General features: G+C 44.6%; 1 protein-coding gene across 3 annotated transcripts in view; it reads right to left on the bottom strand.

Moving 5' to 3' along the window:
* Positions 1–14,223, bottom strand: part of SLC23A1 (solute carrier family 23 member 1) — a 329,954-nt gene that overhangs the window by 219,214 nt on the left and 96,517 nt on the right. For all 3 annotated transcript variants that reach the window (XM_030212485.1, XM_030212487.1, XM_030212486.1), the window contains one exon: positions 6,711–6,868. In XM_030212485.1, the coding sequence (XP_030068345.1) occupies positions 6,711–6,868 (158 nt within the window). The remainder of the gene's footprint in view (positions 1–6,710; positions 6,869–14,223) is intronic.

The following is a 14,223-nucleotide window of genomic DNA, read 5'->3' as shown; positions in this document are numbered from 1 at the left end:
CACGTTGCAACTTTGCAAATCTCTTCAATGGAGGCTGACTTTAAGTGAGCCACTGACGTAGCCATGGCTTTGACATTATGAGCCGTGGTATGGCCCTCCAGAGCCAGCCCAGCTTGGGCATAAGTGAAGGATATGCAATCCCCTAGCCAATTGGAGACTGTGCGTTTTCCGAAGGTGACTCCCCTCCTGTTGGGATCAAAAGCAATAAATAACCAGGCGGACTGTCTGAAGGGCTTTGTCCGCTCCATGAAAAAGGCCAATGCTCACTTGCAGTCCAAGGTGTGCAAGCTGCTTTCACCAGGGTGGGCATGAAGATGGGGAAAAAATGTTGGCAAGACAATTGACTGGTTCAAATGGAACTCCAACACCACCTTCGTTAGGAACTTAGGGTGCGTGCGGAGAACTACTCTGTTGTGATGAAACTTAGTATAAGGTGCATCCACTACTAGGGCCTGAAGCTCACTGACCCTATGACCTGAAGTAACAGCTACCAAGAAAATAACCTTCCAGGTCAAGAACGTCAGGTGGCAGGAATTCAGTGGCTCAAAAGGAGCTTTCATCAGTTGAGTGAGAATGACATTGAGATTCCATGACACTGGAAGAGGTTTGACAGGGGGCTTTGACAAAAGCAAACCTCTCATGAAGCGAACAACTAAAGGTTGTCCAGAGATAAGCTCAGTGGTGTGCTGGAGCTGGCTTGCACCGGCTCACAAGAGCCGGTTGTTAAATTTTTACCGACTTGCGAGCCAGTTGTTCCTAAGAGCAAGCCGGCTCCTTCCTTCCTCCCTCCTACAGGGTCCGGTGGTCCTCCTTGTCAAGCAAATTCTTCGGGGCAGGCAGTCTTGCCTGCCCGCTGCCGGCGCTGACCTTCCCCCACTGCCGGATCACCCTTTAAAAATGGCCGCCGAGACTTCCATCAGCAGCCTTGTGAGACTTCTGCTGAAGTCTTGGAGGCTGCCCTTGTAAGTCTCGGTGGCCATTTTGAATAGCAATCCTGCAGCGGGGGAGAGTCAGCACCGGCAGCGGGCAGGCAAGACTGCCTGCCCCAAAGAATAAGCTGAACAACCTCGGTAGCTGGAGGGGGTGGCAGGGGAGAGAAGGGAGTCGCTGGACATGGGTGGCTGGAGGAGGGGCAGGGGAGAGAAGACAATCACTGGCATGGGTGGCTGGAGAGGGGCAGGGGAGCTAGGGCAATCAATGGGTATGGGTGGCTGGAGGGGGGCAGGGAAGAGAGGACAATCTGGCATGGGTGGCTGGAGAGGGGGCAGGGGAGAGAGGGCAATCGCTGGGTATGGGTGGCTGGAGAGGGGCAGGGGAGAGAGGACAGTCGCTGGGTATGGGTGGCTGGAGGGGGGGCAGGGGAGAGAAGAGAATCGCTGGCATGGGTGGCTGGAGGGGGGCAGGGGAGAGAAGACAATCGCTGGCATGGGTGGCTGGAGAGGGGCAGGGGAGAGAGGGCAATCGCTGGGTATGGGTGGCTGGAGGGAGGCAGGGAGCAAAGAGAATCGCTGGGTATGGGTGGCTGGAGGGGAGGGGATGGCAGGGGGAGAGGAGGGTTGCTGGACATGGGTAGATGGAAGGGAGGGGAGGGCAGGGGGGAGAGGGGGTGGCTGGAGAGGGGGCTTTTACTTACGGATGTAGGGCAAGAAATGAAGAAGAAAGGCGGAAAGTAAAGAAATAAATGGAAAGGAAGCCCTGGAAACAGTTAAGAGGACAGATAGCAGCAGAATTGGATACTGGGCCAGCATGATCAGAAAAACAAAATCACCAGACAACAAAGGTAGAAAAATCATTTTATTTTCATTATAGTGTCTGGAATTTGTCCACTTTGAGAATCAGGTGCTCAACATTAAAAGTTTATATTTCTTTACTTATTTATGGCATTTTATCCCACATTAAACATGAATTAGATTGGAACCTGGGATCATTTTTTTTTTTTTCCTGGAGTAATGCATAGCCCCCCCCCAGGGTCTCTCCCCAGCTATAGCCAGCTCTGCAATTTGGGGGGGGGGGGGGGCGCAGAGGTGGACTTTTGCTTTACAGTTCAAGGTTACAGTTTCCTTAAAGTGCAGTTCACCTTTTTTTCCTCAGCCCAAAACCTTAGCACTTTGGTTCCCTGCTGTAGCAGTGCTTCCCCCCTGCACCATAACAAACAGTCTGTGGCCACACCCCCCCCCCCCCCCCCACACACACACACACACACACACACCCTACACACACACTTCTCTCTCCAAATACAGTTCAAGACGCTTATCTTTACTCATTCCATGTCCGTTTGTTCCTCTGAATGCGGTGCAACAGCTTGGGAAGGCTGTAGGCTCTCCTCCCATTCCATCTCCTCTCTCTCTTCACCCTCCCCTCATCTCCCCAAACCTCCGTCCCTCAAAGTCTTGAGGAATGCAGCCAGTGGTGTGCTGGTAAATTTTTAACAAAAGGCTCTCTCCCCGGTCCATCTTGGCGCCCCCCCCCCCCGTCCACCTCGACGCCCCCCCCCCCCATCCACCTCTGCGCCCCCCCCCAAAAAATTGCAGAGCTGGCTATACCCAGGGGGGGGGGGGGGCGGCGGCCAACACATTACTCTCTCCAGGAAAAAAAAATTAAGTGATCCCAGGTTCCAATCTAATTCATGTTTAATATGGGATAAAATGCCATAAATAAGTAAATAAACATAAACTTTTAACGTTCAGCACCTGATTCTCAAAGTGGACATATTCCAAACACTATAATGAAAATAAAATTATTTTTTTTCTACCTTTGTTGACTGGTGACTTTGTTTCTCTGATCATGCTGGTCCAGTATCTGATTCTGCTGCTCTCTATCTGTTCCCTTGACTCCGTTTCCAGGGCTTCCTTTCCATTTATTTCTTTTCTTTCCTTCTTTCTTCTTCATTTCTTGTCCTCCGCAGACTTGACTGTACAGTGGATCCAGCTTCTGCCTATTTTCTCCATCCATGTGCAGTTTCTCTCCTCACTTCCTTTTCCCTCATCTAATCTCCTTCCTCTATCTTCCCTCCATGTCCAGCATTTCTTCTCTCTCCCTTCCCTCCCCTCCATCCATGTCCAGAATTTCTCTTGCTCTCCCCTCCATCCATGTCTTGAAACTCTCCTCTCTCCCGTGCCCCTCTCTATCCATCCATACCCAGCAATTCTCTTCTCTCCCCTGCCCCCTCTGCCCATCCATGCCCAGCAATTCTCTCCTCTGCCCATCCATGCCCAGCAATTCTCTCCCCTGCCTCTCTGCCCATCCATTCCCAGCAGTTCTCTCCCCTGCCTCCCTCTGCCCATCCATGCCCACCAGTTCTCTCCCTCTGCCCATCCATGCCCAGCAATTCTCTCCCCTGCCTCCCTCTGCCCATCCATGCCCAGTTCTCCTCCCTCCCGCTCCCATCCATGTGTAGCGATGTCCTTTGCCCCCCCCCCATCCTCCCCTGCCGCTCCCATCCATCAGTTTCAGTTACCTGCCTCGAAGCGCCATATTATTTAAGGCCTGCCTGCTGCCCATCTCCAGCTGCCTTCCCTGCTTGCTTCTCAGGCGTTCGGTTCGCGCCCTTAGTCCCGCGGGAAAAGGAAATGACGTCAGAATGACGTCAGAAGGCGGGACTAAGGGCGCGAACCGAACGCCTGAGAAACAAGCAGGGAATGCAGCTGGAGAAGGGCAGCAGTGCTTTAAATAAGGTGGCGCTTCGAGGCAGGTAATTGAACTGACGGATGGGAGCGGCAGGGGAGGATGGGGGGGCGAAGGACATCACTAGACATGGATGGGAGCGGGAGGGGAGGTAAGCATGGCGCCCTCCTGCCATGCTTACCTTGTGCAATGGAGCCGGCTCGCCCTGTACAACAACCGGCTCGCAAGAGTTGTCAAAATTTAACAAGCGGCTCTTGCGAGCCGGTGCAAGCCGGCTCCAGCACACCACTGAATGCAGCCCTCCTCCCCTCACAGGTGTCAGGGATTTTATATTGATTCTTTATCCAAGGGAACTGGTCCTCTTGGCTCACGCTCCCCCTGCTGGCCAATGGCCAGATTGACTTTCCCTCTCTGCCCCTGCTGAGACCTGCTCCTGGATAAAGAGTCAGTCTCTGACTGGTTTTGACTCCCGCCCTCATCCCTGATGGATTCTGGGTAGGGTAGTTCTGGTTCCTGAAGCTTCTCAGGCGGCACAAGGGACCTGGTCTTATTACAATACATATAAAGTATTGCATACCATGTAAAATGAGTTGGGAAGACTGATTGGACTGTACAGATCTTTTTCTGCCATCATTTACTATGTTACTATGATATATTCCACAATATTCCTAATAAAATGTCCATAGCCCTTTTTTAGCCTCTCTTACCCTTTCCCTATTTCTTTTAACACTGTTCCTTCTATCTTATTTCATGTAATTGTAATTGTATAACAACTGGTCTGGCTATAGACTTATCAGTACATTGTAAGCCACTTTGAGTCTGCATATCTGTGGAAAAAAGTGGGATACAAATGTGCAAAAATAAATAAATAAATATGTATATTATTTGGGAAAGAGGAACCTAGCATCACGTAGAAGGTTGCATTACTTAACAGCTATGTGATACAAGGTTCCACATTAGGAGTCACCAATCAGGAAAAGGATTTAGGAATTGTTGATGATACTTTGAAACCCTCTGCTCAGTGTGCTGCGGCGGCAAAGAGAGGGAATAGAATGTTAGGTAAAGAATGGAAAATCACAATGACTTCCCTATGAGGAGAGGCTGAAACAGCTAGGGCTTTTCATCTTGGAGAAAAGACGGCTGAGGGGAGATATGATAGAGGTCTATAAAATAATGAGTGGAGTAGAACGGGCAGACAAAAATACTAGTACTAGGGAGCACACAATGAAGCTACAAAGAAAAAAGTTGGATTATGACGTGTCCTTTTCTTCCTACATCTCAAAGATAGTGAAAAACCTCTTTTTCTTATTTAAGAAAAATTTGTGTTTTTTTTTTACTTTTTCTGAATTTGAAGGTTACAAAAATTCTATTACATTCATTAATGATGTGCAGGATAAATTACTGTAATTCTTTGATGGGATCCCCATTATATCAGATCAAAAGTTTTCAGCCGCTATAAAAGTTGCAGTAAATTAACTATATAATGCCAATTCATAGGATCACAAAACACCTCTCCTGAAAGAATAACATTGGTCATTAGTGTTAGTCAGAATGAAGTTTAAGATCTTGGTTGTTGCCCACAGAACTATATACACAGGAATTCCAGTTTATTTACACCTGCTATTAATATCCTATCGACCAATTTATACTTTGTGTTCATCACAAAAGTTTATATGACTGGACAGATCACATCATACAATATTGAGCTGTGCTGCACTCTCTTTATAGAACTCACTCCCAACAGAATTGAGACAGGAGGTCTCATAAGATATTTAAGGCAAGCCTTAAGTCCTGGTTATATGATCAATTTTTTAATTAAGCAGATTGTGACAGATAACCTAACACTGGAGAGCCAAGTGAAATCCACCACAAAGAAAATGTTCCACTCAATGTGGAAACTTAAATGTGTAAAACAATTCTTCCTGAGGGAAACTTTTCGTAACCTGTACAATCAATGATAATAAGCCACTTAGATTACTGCAATGAAATCTATGCAGGATGCAAAGAACAAACCTTAAAGAAACTTCAGACCGCCCAAAACACGGCAGCTAGGCTTATATTTGGAAAAACGAGATTTGAAAGTGCAAAACCCCTCCGCAAAAAACTACACTGGCTCCCAATCAAAGAACGCATTGCCTTCAAAATCTGCACCCTGGTTCACAAAATCATCTAAGGAGAAGCTCCTGGATACATGTCAGACTTAATCGACTTACCTACCAGAAACACATCCGAATCAACATGAACATATCTAAATCTACACTACCCAAGCTGCAAAGGACTTAAATACAAATCCATCTACGCATCCAGCTTTTCCTACATAAGCACACAACTGTGGAACGCATTACCAAAAGCCGTGAAAACAACGTACGCCGAACTAAACTTCCGGAAAATACTGAAAACCAACTTGTTTAAGAAGGCATACCCTACCAACCCAACTTAAATGCCTGATCCCGGCTACACAAGAAAACTAAAGCATGTAATGAACATAACACAACTTTTCTGCTCTACTGTTCCTATTGTGGCTCTGCCACATGAACTTTATCCTACCACAACATCAAATGTATTTGTTCACACCGGAGTCTGCTAATGACTCTCAATACTATGTAAGCCACATTGAGCCTAAAAACAGGTGGGAAAATGTGGGCTACAAATGTAACAAACAAACACATAAATAAATAAATAAATAAATAAAATAACTTATACCACTTCTATCTGTCTTTTATCAAATACCCTCCTTATATGTTAAATATAATTGTCCTTAGGTTAAAAATGTTGTGCCTTCAAGGAAATGCATTCATTATCATTTTTTGTGTCTGTAATCCGCTGTATTCTACATATAATACACTGCCTCTATAACAAATATTGCAAATAAATAAATAAATGTGAGCACCTAGGTTATAGACTTGCCCTTTATCTGTGTGCATAATTTTACAAAAGCCCTTTTCTCCATGTAAAAGAGACTTAGCATGCGAACAAAATTAATAAAATTGCCACAGAAATCTCAGTATCTCAGTCATTATTATTATTATTTTGTGTTATAATTAATTTTGCTATTTTTATACAATAAAGATAAATGCCGAACGAACCTAATTCCTATTGTTGTCTGGATTAAGGTAGTAATTCCCACTCCAGTGAAGATTGTCCCAATGAGCTGGCTGATCGTAATCTGGTCCTTGCCCACACATAGAGCCTCTGCAAGGAGGAATGGAATTGCGATAGTGCCACTAAAGCAGGTCAGATAATGCTGTAAGGAAAAGGCAGAAACCATTATTCAGAGCACAAAAAGACTTAGGCTTGCCAAACAACAAATAATAATAATAATAAAAAAGAAACAAAGTATAGCCAGTTTAGAATATTGACTGGCAGATGGGCTAACGTGTGCCCTTCCATACCATCTCTACCTTAGAAATCCTATGTATGTCCCATACTTTCTGGAATTCAGATACATTGTCTTCATCAGTTCCACAGGGAAGCTGTTCCATGCCTCCATCACCTTTTCTGTACAGACATATCCTATGCTCACTCATTCCAGTGTTTTCTTGCAATTGAACACCACCTCCCCCTCTCTCCCTCTCCCCATCTGTCACAACAGTCTGCCACAACTTTTGTCTGTTTTCAGGAGTGGTCAGTCTGAGTCCTAATTTGAGTGTTGGCTGGATACGGAGCCAGTGCATACCTCATTCTCGGTACTCCTTCTGCACCCATGCCAGAAGGGGTAAGATCTCAAAGAGGCCTGGGAGCACAATATATTTTGGTTACATCACTGGCTCGTGTTTATCTATGAACATTATGATAATAGATATGCCAACAAATGAAAAATCCATTGAGTCCACCATCCTATCTAGGACAGTGACTGAACCAGTTCACATGGCTAGAATCCATCCATTCCTTGTAGTTGATATCCAGAAATAAGTAGTGGCTCTCTCATACATTCTTTCCTATCACACAGAAGACAAACACAAATAGAAATGGAGTGATGTAGTGTCTTAACGATTTTAAGAGGACTGTATTCAGGAGGAGCTAGCTAAACTAAAGGTGGATAAAGCTGCATGGCATACATCTGAAGCAACTTAGGAAAATTCTGGCGGCTCCACTGACCTTTTCAATACTTAGTTGGGAGGACTGGAGAAGGGCAGATGTGGTCTCTCTCTACAAAAACAGAAGTATGGAAGAAGTTGGGAAACTATAGGCTAGTAAGTCTGACTTTTGTGGTAAGTAAATTAATGGAAATGCTTTTAAAACAGAAGAGTAAAGTTTTTGGTATCCAAATGAATTACAAGACTCGAGGCAACATGGTTTCATTAGAAGCAGGTCTTATCAGACAAATCTGATTTCTTTGACTGGGTGACCAGAGAGTGGGCTCAAGGGCGAGTGCTAGATGTGCATTTAGATTTTAGCAAAACTTTTGACAGTTCCTCATAGATGACTAATATGGGCCTTAAAGTGACTGACTGGGTTAGGAACTGGTTGAGTAGAAGGTGACAGAGGGTATTGGTAAATGGAATTCACACTGAAGAAAAGGATGCTACCACTGCTACAAGTTTCGGTTCTTGGGCCGGTTCTTTTTAACATCTTTATAAACGATATTGCTGAAGGACTGTCTTAAAATCTGCAATATGGCAGATACCCCTGATGGTGTCCGGAATTTGGCAGCTAAGATTTAATGCTAAAAATTCAGTCATGCATTGGGCTTCAAAAAGCTGAGGAAACAGTACAGTTTAGGGGGTGAAGAACTTTTGTGTATGAAAGAGACGTGGGACTTGGGTGTGATTGTACGTGATGATCTTAAGATGGTCAAACAGGTAGAAAAAGTGATGCCAAAAGCATAGGGAGAAGCATAGCCAGTAGGAAAAAGGAGGTGATACTCCTCTATAAGACTGAGACCTCATTTACAATAATTGATATAATGCTGGAGAGTGCATCTTCAAAAATATATAAACAGGATGTAGACTGTCTATTCAGCCACTAAAATAGTTAGTGGTCTTCGTCATAAAGTGTATGAGGACAGATTTAAAGATCTCAATATGTATACTTTGGAAGGCAGGAGAGGGGAGCTATGATAGACATGTTAAATATCAGGATGGAATAAATGTGCAGTAAATAATGTTGTTTCAGATATAATTTTATTAGAGAGTTACATGGACAATTCAACTGAACCCTTTGAGAGTAAAAAAATTGATATAACAAATGATTCTACATGAGCAAGAAGTGGTTATGATAATAGACCAAACAAAAAAACAGCACCACGGGCCTTTAAAAATGGAACACAGTTCTTTAATGAATGAGCCTTGACAAAAAGACCTGACACAGGCCGTGTTTCGGTGACTAGCACCTGCGTCAGGGGTCACAGTGATGACGTGGAAAACTTGGGGAATAACTCGAATATATTCCTCTACAATATACAGTGGTGGAAATAAGTATTTGATCCCTTGCTGATTTTGTAAGTTTGCCCACTGACAAAGACATGAGCAGCCCATAATTGAAGGGTAGGTTATTGGTAACAGTGAGAGATAGCACATCACAAATTAAATCCGGAAAATCACATTGTGGAAAGTATATGAATTTATTTGCATTCTGCAGAGGGAAATAAGTATTTGATCCCCCACCAACCAGTAAGAGATCTGGCCCCTACAGACCAGGTAGATGCTCCAAATCAACTCGTTACCTGCATGACAGACAGCTGTCGGCAATGGTCACCTGTATGAAAGACACCTGTCCACAGACTCAGTGAATCAGTCAGACTCTAACCTCTACAAAATGGCCAAGAGCAAGGAGCTGTCTAAGGATGTCAGGGACAAGATCATACACCTGCACAAGGCTGGAATGGGCTACAAAACCATCAGTAAGACGCTGGGCGAGAAGGAGACAACTGTTGGTGCCATAGTAAGAAAATGGAAGAAGTACAAAATGACTGTCAATCGACAAAGATCTGGGGCTCCACGCAAAATCTCACCTCGTGGGGTATCCTTGATCATGAGGAAGGTTAGAAATCAGCCTACAACTACAAGGGGGGAACTTGTCAATGATCTCAAGGCAGCTGGGACCACTGTCACCACGAAAACCATTGGTAACACATTACGACATAACGGATTGCAATCCTGCAGTGCCCGCAAGGTCCCCCTGCTCCGGAAGGCACATGTGACGGCCCGTCTGAAGTTTGCCAGTGAACACCTGGATGATGCCGAGAGTGATTGGGAGAAGGTGCTGTGGTCAGATGAGACAAAAATTGAGCTCTTTGGCATGAACTCAACTCGCCGTGTTTGGAGGAAGAGAAATGCTGCCTATGACCCAAAGAACACCGTCCCCACTGTCAAGCATGGAGGTGGAAATGTTATGTTTTGGGGGTGTTTCTCTGCTAAGGGCACAGGACTACTTCACCGCATCAATGGGAGAATGGATGGGGCCATGTACCGTACAATTCTGAGTGACAACCTCCTTCCCTCCGCCAGGGCCTTAAAAATGGGTCGTGGCTGGGTCTTCCAGCACGACAATGACCCAAAACATACAGCCAAGGCAACAAAGGAGTGGCTCAGGAAGAAGCACATTAGGGTCATGGAGTGGCCTAGCCAGTCACCAGACCTTAATCCCATTGAAAACTTATGGAGGGAGCTGAAGCTGCGAGTTGCCAAGCGACAGCCCAGAACTCTTAATGATTTAGAGATGATCTGCAAAGAGGAGTGGACCAAAATTCCTCCTGACATGTGTGCAAACCTCATCATCAACTACAGAAGACGTCTGACCGCTGTGCTTGCCAACAAGGGTTTTGCCACCAAGTATTAGGTCTTGTTGCCAGAGGGATTAAATACTTATTTCCCTCTGCAGAATGCAAATAAATTCATATACTTTCCACAATGTGATTTTCCGGATTTAATTTGTGATGTGCTATCTCTCACTGTTACCAATAACCTACCCTTCAATTATGGGCTGCTCATGTCTTTGTCAGTGGGCAAACTTACAAAATCAGCAAGGGATCAAATACTTATTTCCACCACTGTATTATTCCTTACCCCACGTCTCATATAGTAAAAGCTACAAAGCAACAAGGCACTTTCACTTTCTGTATCCAAGCGAATGAAAATTATGATAATAGACCAGAAATTTTGAATAATAAAATGAATATTATTAACTTGATAGTGGCACCAAAGTGGATTTATATATTCCAAACCATCCCGATCTGTCTGAGATGGAAGGAAGAGCGAACATATAATAAAATGTTGCAAAGATTTCTCTGGAAAGGGATTATCAATAGAAATGGTGATGGCTGTATACAAACATCTATATACAAGAAACCCACAGACAGATGTAGCTACCTCCACAACTCCAGCTTCCATCCTTCACATACAAAAAGATCCATCATTTACAGCCAAGCCACAAGATACCACCCAGGGGACAGAGACAGACACCTTAAAACCCTGACTGAATCCTTCAAACAGAAGGGCTACAACCCCAAAATAATCTCCAAGAATATTGCCTCCTTCCTCATAACACCCAGGGAGAATCTGCTACAGTACAAAAAGAAAAAAAATCCACAGACAGAATCCCGCTTGTAGTGACATACAATCCAGAGCTGGAAAAACTGAGGAAAATCATAAGAGATCTACAACCTATACTCCAGGAGGATGAATTACTGAAAGAGATATTCCCATCCCCACCAGTACTGGCCTTCCGACAGCCACCCAATTTAAAACACAAGCTAATCAGAAGTAAACTTCCTTCACAGACTGAAAAGGAACAGAAGGGCACACTTCCCTGTAATTTATCCAGTTGCAAACTATGCCAAAATATTTCACAGGACCCCAAAGTCATCCACAAAGGAAAGATATTCAACATAAAGGGATCTTTTCACTTGCTCATCTTCCAATGTGGTATATATCATTCAGTGTAAAAAATGTAACGAAGGATGCTATATTGGAGAAACAGGCCAGATGCTTAAGACAAGATTCAATTTACATAGACATCATATGAACAATACTGATGTCAGCAGGGTTCCCACGCCTGTTGGTCAACATTTTACAGGACCAGGACACTGTACCAGTGATTTCACAGTGAGAATCCTCAAAGGTAACTTTAAAACCATACAAGAACGTAAGACCTTTGAAGTCAGAATGATTGAATATTTTAACACCCAACAGAAAGGACTTAACAAGGATCTGGGGTTCCTAGCCCATTATAAACCATAAAGCTGTATGTCTCTGTTGATCACCCTCCCCTCACCTATCCACACCCACCCTGTTAGAATATCAATGATATGCTTTGATGTCCCCATGCATACTTCCTACCCACCCCCCTCCTCCCACCCTGTCAGACTGTCATAGTAATGCTTGAATGTTTTCACTTATATACACTGTCAGCTAGCACATTTGCTTATTTCCGATCTGAGGAAGAAGGGCAACCTTCGAAAGCTAATCAAGAAATGTATTAAGTTATGTCCAATAAAAAAGGTATCAGCTTATGTTCTTTTCCATGTTTTATTTTGTTTGATTTCTATTGATAACCTTAAGAGTGGACTAACACGGCTACCACACTCCTCTACTCTGGAAAGGGAAAAAGGCTCACATGCCCATATCAATATTAAGCATTCCAGTGGAGTACGGAGGACTGGGCCTGTTAAACTTAAAATACTTAAATATTGCCAGCGGCATGAGAACTATTAACGATTGGTACAGGGGTACCGAGGATTATAATAACACAAGTCTGGAACTGAGTCTCTCTCCGGGGACCCACTTTAGTAACTATCTACATGGGACTGGGGCACCTGTCCCCCAAGTTTTAACACACGCGTGGATTATGAGGACTGCACGTGCCGTCTGGAAATGGGTGTGCCGTTTACATCATTTTTCAGCAAGGGTGACCCCGTTTCTGCAAATATGCGATAACCACACCTTTGTGCCCGGGAAACTATATTCAACGTTTCAAAGATGGCAGAGCAAAGGGATTGTGTATTTGCTCCAAGTGGTGACCAGAGAGGGTCGAATGAAATCATTTCGGGATTTACAGATAGAGTATGATATACCAAGTAAGGACAACTTTCACTACGTACAACTATGTCATTATGTGTCAACTCTACCATGGACATCACTAACGGAAGATGTTCAGGAGGAGCTAGCGTCAGCTTTCTCCCTGGAGTCTCAACAAAGAGTACCAATGTCATTTCATCATCAACATATACGAGACACCACACCAGAACTACAATACCATAAGTTGGCGGAAGCCTGGACCGCAGACCTACAAGTAACAGTCCAAGCAGCGCAGCTGAAAAGTCATATATTGTCAATCAGAAAAGTGACAGACTGGACTTCACATTGGGAATTACAATATAAAATGGTTTTGCGTATATATATACCACCACGTCGGGCTTTTCACATGGGGCTTTCACCTTGGGGGGAATGCCCGAAATGCGGACTGAGCGGAGCTACCTTGGGCCACATGTTTTGACATGCACAGGCATCCAGAAATTCTGGAAACGGATTACAATATATGTCTCAGCCATGTGGGGACAAATGTGGAGGTGTGACCCAGCCTTCCTTTTTGGAGGTTTGGGCCTAGGGCCCTCACCCCAGAAGGGATATACAGCGTTTGTGTTGAGAGCCAAAATTGTCAGGAAACAGGCCATATTAGCAAAGTGGTTATCTAACCAATACCCCACATGGCAATAAATGGCGTACATATATGATGATGCTAGTGCGCCTTGTAACCAGGTGCCCCTAGGTGCAGCCAAGGATAGAACAATCTCCTCCAGCCACAGGCTCCCGGCACAATGAAGAAACAGATATTCACCAGTAACTTCAAACTCAAGGACTTTATTCCATGCAGGTTTCTAGTACACAGTTCCAACAGCAGCATAGCACATACCAGGATTCAATACAGGCTTACAGGCTCCAGTCTGGGCTCTTTATCCAGTGCACAATAAACAGTAATTCAGTTCCCATGACAAACAGTTCTTTCAGTTCATCATCACAGTTCAGTCACCCCAGCATCAGTTTCTACCTTCTATCCTCTTTACCTTCAGGAGAGTTCAATATTTTAGGGTTTTCCCCTGCATCAGCTTCACATTGAATTCAATACTTTTGGGACTTCCTCTCACCCAAGGAATTTCAGCCTGCTTCAGTACTTTAGGGACCTCCCTGCCCAAGGGTTTTCAGCCTGCAAATACTTCTCTCCTTCTGCTTCTCTCTCCTGAACTGAACTCCCCTCCTGGGACTCCTTCCCACCTGCCTAGTCAATCCCTGGCTTCAGCTACCACAACCAATCATTCTCCTTCCATTAGCTTCCCCACACCCATACCAGCTGAGTTGAGCATTAAACTAATGAGACCAATGATGATCTCCTGCACACAGGGTTTCCTAACTCTCTTTCTGCCCAGTGGCAGCCACTCTACACAACCTGCCAGCTTACACCCATGTCTTCCCTGATTGCAGCTAGGAGTCCAGTCCGGGTTCTTCATCTCCCCCTCTGGCTCCTTGCCTGCAATGCCTTCTGGGACTTGTATTTCAGACTGAAACTGCCTTAACCCAACTATCCTAGAGGTGACTTTATCACAACCTGGAGCATATAGGTATACTAAAACTTGACTCCCCAAAAGGTATAAAATTTCAACAG

Source organism: Microcaecilia unicolor, chromosome 8, assembly GCF_901765095.1.
Source record: "Microcaecilia unicolor chromosome 8, aMicUni1.1, whole genome shotgun sequence".
In the NCBI taxonomy this organism is placed as follows: domain Eukaryota; kingdom Metazoa; phylum Chordata; class Amphibia; order Gymnophiona; family Siphonopidae; genus Microcaecilia; species Microcaecilia unicolor.
The sequence above is the reverse complement of the archived record's forward strand: the minus strand, read 5'-3'. Positions and strand labels throughout refer to the sequence as shown.